This window comes from Castanea sativa, chromosome 9 (assembly GCF_040712315.1).
Source record: "Castanea sativa cultivar Marrone di Chiusa Pesio chromosome 9, ASM4071231v1".
NCBI lineage: Eukaryota > Viridiplantae > Streptophyta > Magnoliopsida > Fagales > Fagaceae > Castanea > Castanea sativa.
In genome coordinates this window covers 3,463,835-3,471,047 of record NC_134021.1, presented here as the reverse complement: position 1 = coordinate 3,471,047, position 7,213 = coordinate 3,463,835, and the positions used below count along the sequence as shown (strand labels likewise).

Sequence of the window (7,213 nt, the reverse complement as noted above, 5' to 3'; positions counted from 1 at the left end):
GTCTAAGTATATAGAGGAGCAGCCACTTTGTTTTGTTTTTTGTGTTGAAAAGAAACTTTCCATTATGGATTGGTGCACAATAATAAACAATTGGACCTTCTTTTCTTCCATCACTGCTTGTTACATCAGTATGAAAGTAGGCTAAAAATATATATTGGATTCGAGCTTAATGGTACCTCTCTTTTTGAAGTACTAGATTCCTGTTTAATTGTGGCCTAGAAAGTAAAGTATTTCGAGTGGTGGTACCAAGAACCAACTACCAAGAGTAATTATACTGATCTTCAATAATTCACTTATCGTACTTTGACAATCAGCATTAATTTAATGTTCCGTACGATCTTAATTTTGAGTTTTATTTTTAAATAATATTTTAGTTTCCATGAGAGTTTTCAATAAGAGGAAACGTTTACCAAATTGGATTTGTTTTGGGCTGAACTAGCACCAATTATATTGAATCTGGTCCAATATGCAGTCCAAGTACACTTTTTTTCACTTGAAATTGGACTGTCATTAGATCCCCTCACCAAGCTTTCTTGCTATATTCTCCATTTTCTAACATTCTCTAATTTGGGGGTGTACATATTACAGTAACTTATGCAGCCCGACTAAACTAAATTCAGTTTCAATGTCAAAATCCCAGAGGGTACCCTGGCATTAATGTTCAATATCAATATCAATTTCATTTACTGAATGAAATATATCAGCATTTTTGTTTTTGGATACCAAAGCAAGCTGAATTACAACCAGAATTAGTAAATCTAAAGTACAAAAACAGTTTTTTTTTTTTAATTAGACATTATAAAATTTCAACTTATAATGTCCACTCTATGATAATTTCTTTTTATTATCAAGCCTAGACATTAATTGGTTTTTGATATAGGCAAGGTTTAAACCCTAGTCTCTTACACAATGACAAAAGATTTTATTAGCCAAGCTAACTTGAACTCACAAGTAACAAAACACTTATAAACACGCACTTATAGCACCCTTTGCATATTTTTAACATGCTAAACTAGATTAATAAAGTTTTATGTTGCCACAGTAGCTCTGTTCCAGTTCTGCAAATACAAACCCTCCAAGGCTCCAACAACATAGCTTCAAAATCATTTTGCAACATTCTAATATCCTGCAGCAGTGGCCAAATTCTCCAGTGTTCTCCATCTCCAACACCATACCTACTAGCTGTAGTAAGCAACCCACGAGCTGCTGGGAGGGCCAGTAGGTGACAGCCTGTAGAATTACTATGTTGATTACTCAACACTACACAAGGTGGATCTGTACAATTAACATCAACACTTACGTTTTAAATCTAGAAAAATTTTCAAAAACAGTGCAATAAACTCATATCACACACAAGTGCCAACACGGGACTGAAATGGTTAAAGAGTTGAAACTCATCAAAGCAGATGAAACACGCCGAAATAGATAAAAAATGAACAAAATGGAGAAAATGAAAGAGGTGGAATAAAAATTCAACTCCGCTGGAGAGTTTTGAAGGCAGCTGGGCTGTAGCTGCCTTAGATTCCAAATCCTACATGTATATGATATTTGGATGGCTCCTCACTGCTTGTTGCTTCCTATGACATGTATCCCCCCAAGAAAAAAGGACTTCGGACCAAGTATGGCCAACCAAATTCATAACCACATACATCCCTTGAAAGTTGAAACGCCTTGAGCCAAAAAAAGAAGAAACCAAAAACTTCCATCTCTGCCTATTTGGTAAATTTTGAATCACAATCCTCCAGATATATTCCTATTGACATTGACTTGCAAATTTGCATACCACTAGACACACTAGTATCAATGTAATTGTTGGGTGAATATAGTCAATATTCCTAACACAATTAACAGATAAATGGATTGAACACAATTTATAAAGTCGTCCATACTGCCCAACTCTTCTACTGCAATTACTATTTTCATCATCAGGGGAAAAAAAATAGAATCAAAGAAAGAGCAAGCTTTTCACCACATATTTTGATAGGCAATGTACGACCATCACATAAGATGCTATAATTGATGGTCACACCAATGAAACACACCAATGTTTTAACTGTTTTTGCACCAGTTATATACTTATATTACAGACACTAATACAAATGTAATAGCATACATAGCTAGAAACTAAAGGTCCAAAGCACACAATTACATCCATGCAATAGAAGTTCATCCAGTCCAGAAAATTCACTAGAATGAACCAGCCTCCAGACTAGACACCAGACAGCAGCCACATTTCACCTCTCCAATTTTTATTCAGCATTCGGCAAATCTAGACATGTCATATAATGTTTGATAGTCAGATTGACGAGAAAATTTGGAGTAGATACTAAAGCATGTATTAGGCAGTTCAAGGAAACAAATGAATACAAACATGTTTCTCACTCACCCAAGTTCTGAGAGCTTCAAATGAGCTTCAGCATAATCCACAAAGAAGGCATCCTCATCCTAAAGCAAAATTGACAGAAAGCAGAAGTTGCATTAGATAATTGTCGACACTACATAATATGTTTGCAATAAATAAAACTGTAGGACAGGAGTAAGATACTCACTGCAGCATATTTCTCAACAAGGGGACGGAAGACAGGATCCTCCAGAAGAGCCTTATCTGATGGCAGCTGGAGTAGACCTTCTTTCTCTCCACTAAGGAGTTCCCTGGTTTAAATAAGATTCAAACCAATCAGTTGGTTGCGCATGTGTTTGGATGGGCTACTTTTTCTTTAGCTTATTGGCTCCCTTGCTGATGTCGGACTATTTAAAGCCTAACTTTTTAATAGGTACAATGGTACTTTTATTTAGTTTCAGGAAAAAGCTAATCCAAAAGTACACTTAAGTAGTAGAATTAGCATATGCAAAGAACGAGCAAGATGATACAAAAGAAAACAATGTATACAATCAACTTGGCCAGAAGACATTAACTCAAGAAATCAACAAGAGAGAGAGAGATGTCTTACTTGAAGTAGGAGTTATCAAAAATAAGAGGGTTGGCGGTCCAGGGTCCCTCAAATCCAGAACGCTCCTTATGGCACCTTCCCTGTAAAATGGTTCCAAAAACATTTAGAACAACAATCACTACAATTCATGAATATCAGTAGAAAGTAGAAATATTCCATTCCCGCAAAACCAGTAATAAATTATGAAAGGAGGTGGCAAAAGAACTTCAAATTTGTGAACATACCAAGGTGTGACCACCGGATAAAGCAACTATATCTTTGTCACTGAGACCCATGTGGCCAAATATATCCCTCAGATGATCCGAACCTTGAATTACAACAAAAATTTAGATACCTGCAATGATCTAGCTATGGCCTGATTTTAAACAAATGAATTAACTGACCTTTGGTAGCATCAGGCAAGCGACCTTCTGGGGGTGGTTCAATTTTGTCCTGAGAGAAACAAGTAACTTTTAGAATTAAACGCATATACATTATACCATTAATATGTCAGAATTAACTAATACAATCTATGGAGTCTAACAACATCACATAAACTACTAATTGATAGGGTAATTTCAGGCATCTAAATGTGCTCAACTAGGACTGTTCATTCAATTTTAGATGCACAAGAGAATTTATACAAGGAACTTATCACCAAAGAAAAAGGGAAAACAAAAATAAAATCCACACTTCACATATATACAATAGCACAAAAAGTGTATTATTATTTTATGATTTTTTATTTTTCAAATTACCAGCTTATCACTTGAATTTAAACAAATTGTTAAAATTCGTGCCTTGTAATTAGTGCGGGATTGAACATGAGCTGAGTTTAGAACATCGTGAGATAGGTTAGTTTTATCTTTTTGATAAAGCAAAATTCACCAAGTGTTATCATGTTACCCTACTGATGTAGAGCAGCATGCAGTATATACTGAAGCAAATAAAGACAAGAAAAAGACAACCTAGGCAATATCCCAAACTAAACTTAAGGAGATGATTAACAAACTACAAAACTTGTTCAGTTATTACTCACCATATATAAGCTGAACCAACAATAACATATCCAGTTTGTAGACATAGGTTATAACCAATTGTTCTGGGAATATATATGTGAAAATGCCAAATTTAAAACTACTTTTTTGGTGTGAATATGCATTTAAATACACCAAAATTTCTAAACTCATTTTGGGGAGGAAAGACACTTGAAAAAACTAAATTTAAAATAGCTTTTTCAATGAGAAAATATTTAATATGATTTTGAACTAGTTTTCTGAAAAAATATATTACCAAGAAAAAAAAAATTAAAATCGATTATATTGTTCTTAGCTTGCTCGGTTTTATGACATGCCAATTCACTCTTAAGAATCAGTTTGATCACTATATATTCTTTAGTAGATGTAGATCACAAAATACACCCCTCCCCTTCCATGCATTGAATCACTGCTCAACTCTCAAATAATCCCTTAAATTGCACACTGCTCTTCTCAAGAACAGCCAGTCATTTTGTTCCTTAATTTTCCTCATGCAATTTCCTCACTTCACCCAATCAAATGTGTCACAGATTACCGCAATTGTATTGTCTACACTATTGAGCTCCTCATTCAAATTAACAATGTACACACTCTTTCAATCCAACCATGTACACAGTTGGAGGTGAAGCAATAATGATCCTGTTGAGAATATTGAGGTTCACTAACCGGTCTCCCAGGATGGAAAGGAATCTCAGGCCCTCCTGTAATTTCAACAGCAACAACTCCAGCCAACTACAAGCAAACGCAAATCAAAGGCAATTATCAATTTCAAATCCAAAAGGTGAAGAAAAAAAATAATAATAAAAGCAAATTATATAAGTGATGTCCCCATTTTTTGTTAAAGTATTCAACTGCTTGTCCATGAGATACTTGAAATCCCCATTGACTAATAGTACAGTGAATCAAAATCTTCAGATTTATGTCACGTCCCAGACCAATGAGCCAACAACCGTGTACCCCTTGCTACTTGGAGAAATTAATCAATTATACTAGGTAGTTTGGTTGTATGGTAGTAGTATTTAATTTAGCTGGCTAGCATGGTACCTACCTGGTAGAAGTCTGCATAAGACAAAATGGGAAACTGCTCCTTGATGGGCTCAAGAAGCCTAATGGCAATATCCAGACCGTTGTTTGCTCCGTGAGCAAGCTCCGCTGGTTGCCTTATAGTCCCAAACGGTCCTCCTGTCTTTGTCTTCACATCGAAGGTACCAGCTGAATGCCATCTACAACACCCAACAATCATGTATAAACTCCGTTATTCTAATATAATCATGTATCCTTCTTTTTTTTCATTGAGTTTCAATCTATGGCGTTTATTTTTGATGATTACGCTCTTTATCATCAGAAACTTTATTGGTTGAACTATCTCGTAATCATGTATCCTAAATTCTGATATATAAGATGAACATATGCAAAGTTAAGAACTATATAGAATCCTCTCATAAAATATATATAATCCAACAACAATATTCTAACAAAATATAGGTATTATTTGCTGCACACAAACTATTTCATATAATTTTACCCACAATCCGAGAGATGACGAAAATCATATCTTAAAGAGAAATGTTATTCCCACCACATTTTCATAACAAATCCTAAATAGCAAATTCTCAATATTATTAACGGGTAAAAAAGTAATTTAAGTTGTGGGTTCAAATAAAAACCAGTAATAACTCATCACCTATTATTATTATTATTATTATTATTATTTTTGACAATTCTGTGAAAATGTTATGAAGGAACCACTTCTAACACAGCCCTTTAAATATATTGTAAAAGAGTTACACATATAGTCTGGGCCGTATGGTATTTTATACGTCATTTTTTAGTTTTTAAACAACATTACACATATTTTTACACACTTTTTCACTCACATATTTAAAAAAAATATAAACATTGTTACTAAAATAACGTTACCAAACGTACCTTATTTTCCAGTTTTTACAGTTTTTTTCAAGACTTTCCTATAATTATATGACCCTTTAATTTTTTATCCTAAAAAAATTATTTAACATTTTAATAAACTAAAAAGTCATAATTAAGAAACTCATTAAAATTAGAGAGAGGGAGATAGAGAGAGTCGCTTACGCCAAACGGAGCATGATAGGAGCACATTTTTTCTCGGCGATGAGTCCTCTGAGCTTCTTCTTGCATTTCTCCACTGCCTTCTGGTACTCCTCGCTCACAGTTGGGTAATTCTTTCCCATGGAGACGATCTTCTTCTATATTCTGACTCAACAAAATCAAACCACATATATCATCCATCAGACTACAGCTACAAACAAATATCCACATATTTATATCGCACTCAGAAAAGTAACAAAACAAAACAAGAGAGAAACTAACTACATCATTCAAGTTCTAGGCCTATACTTTGAACTTTCCTTCATTTTCTCGGCAACCAAACTAGACGATCGGATCATAAAATCGCGTTGAGAGAATACAGACCTTTGATCACGCTAATTAAGACTTGGAAAAGCTCTGAGCTGAGAGTAGATGAGACTAGAGAGTAGAGACGCACACTGAGGTGATATATATAAGAGTCGTAATTGGACAACTGGATCGATGAAGGTTCTAGCGTTCGTTTTTTCGGCCGTTGGATTTAAAAAAAAAAAAAAAATAGTCGTGTGGGGATGGGCTGCGTGCTGAACGTACGGCTAGGATTGTGCTTCGCGGAAAAATGTGTGTGGTTGGTGCTTTTTTTGAGAGATGGGAAAGATTGTAATCGGACTGCCAATTGCGTTTAGCCAAGTGTAGATTGGGGTTTGGCCAGTGTTACGGCGTAAAATGAATGCTGGGTTTTAATTTCAGCGGGTCTGCGTCTTTGTCAGTGGGTTCGGTGCTGTGTGCACTGTTTATGATACACACAAATTGTCTAATTTAATAAATTTTTCATTAAAACTGAATTTTATAGTACCATTCACACTATTTTGTTACAGTATTTCTAATTTAATAAGCGATATTTAAACAGATTTAAAATGATTGTTGTAAGTGCCTGATTCCGCATTTAAGAACTAAGATGGTTTCAGCTTCGAATTTGATAATAAACAATATGAATTTGTAGAGTGTGGGGCTAAAACCTGTTAGAAGTGTGTGAGGATTAAATGACAAAACTAAAGATTGCAAATACATGGAAACAACAAGGAATATAGTAACTCAGCCTCCTCGGACATAAGCCGAGAGTTGTTCTTATATTATCTCTCTCTCTGTTTCTTTTTCCTTTTAGGTTACAAAAAGTCCGTC

At 34.8% G+C, this 7,213-nt stretch overlaps 1 protein-coding gene across 4 annotated transcripts; it reads right to left on the bottom strand.

Annotated features, from left to right (window-relative positions):
• Nucleotides 1–1,940: 1,940 nt before the first annotated feature.
• LOC142609560 (L-ascorbate peroxidase, cytosolic-like) lies at nucleotides 1,941–6,748 on the bottom strand. Of its 4 annotated transcripts, none has more exons than XM_075781170.1 (10): nucleotides 6,320–6,748; nucleotides 6,059–6,199; nucleotides 5,016–5,190; nucleotides 4,634–4,699; nucleotides 3,335–3,383; nucleotides 3,176–3,258; nucleotides 2,952–3,031; nucleotides 2,550–2,652; nucleotides 2,387–2,445; nucleotides 1,941–2,269 (listed from the first exon to the last, which is right to left on the bottom strand). In XM_075781170.1, the coding sequence occupies exons 2-10, from the start codon at nucleotides 6,175–6,177 to the stop codon at nucleotides 2,254–2,256; spliced, it is 750 nt and encodes a 249-aa protein (XP_075637285.1). In that variant the 5' UTR covers nucleotides 6,178–6,199; nucleotides 6,320–6,748; the 3' UTR covers nucleotides 1,941–2,253. The 4 variants fall into 4 exon arrangements, with proteins under 4 accessions (XP_075637285.1, XP_075637283.1, XP_075637284.1 ...); XM_075781168.1 differs by having other exon boundaries at nucleotides 6,419–6,744; XM_075781169.1 differs by having other exon boundaries at nucleotides 6,344–6,476.
• Between the last annotated feature and the right edge of the window lie 465 nt (nucleotides 6,749–7,213).

What these genes read in the sequence shown, in the direction of transcription:
- LOC142609560 (XM_075781170.1), bottom strand. Translation starts at nt 6,177, where the DNA reads ATGGGAAAGAATTACCCAACTGTGAGCGAGGAGTACCAGAAGGCAGTG. An exon ending in CCTATCATGCTCCGTTTGGC is followed by an intron (nt 5,191 to 6,058) that starts GTAAGCGACTCT and finishes TGGGTGTTGTAG; the next exon opens with ATGGCATTCAGCTGGTACCT. An exon ending in CTTATGCAGACTTCTACCAG is followed by an intron (nt 4,700 to 5,015) that starts GTAGGTACCATG and finishes GTTTGCTTGTAG; the next exon opens with TTGGCTGGAGTTGTTGCTGT.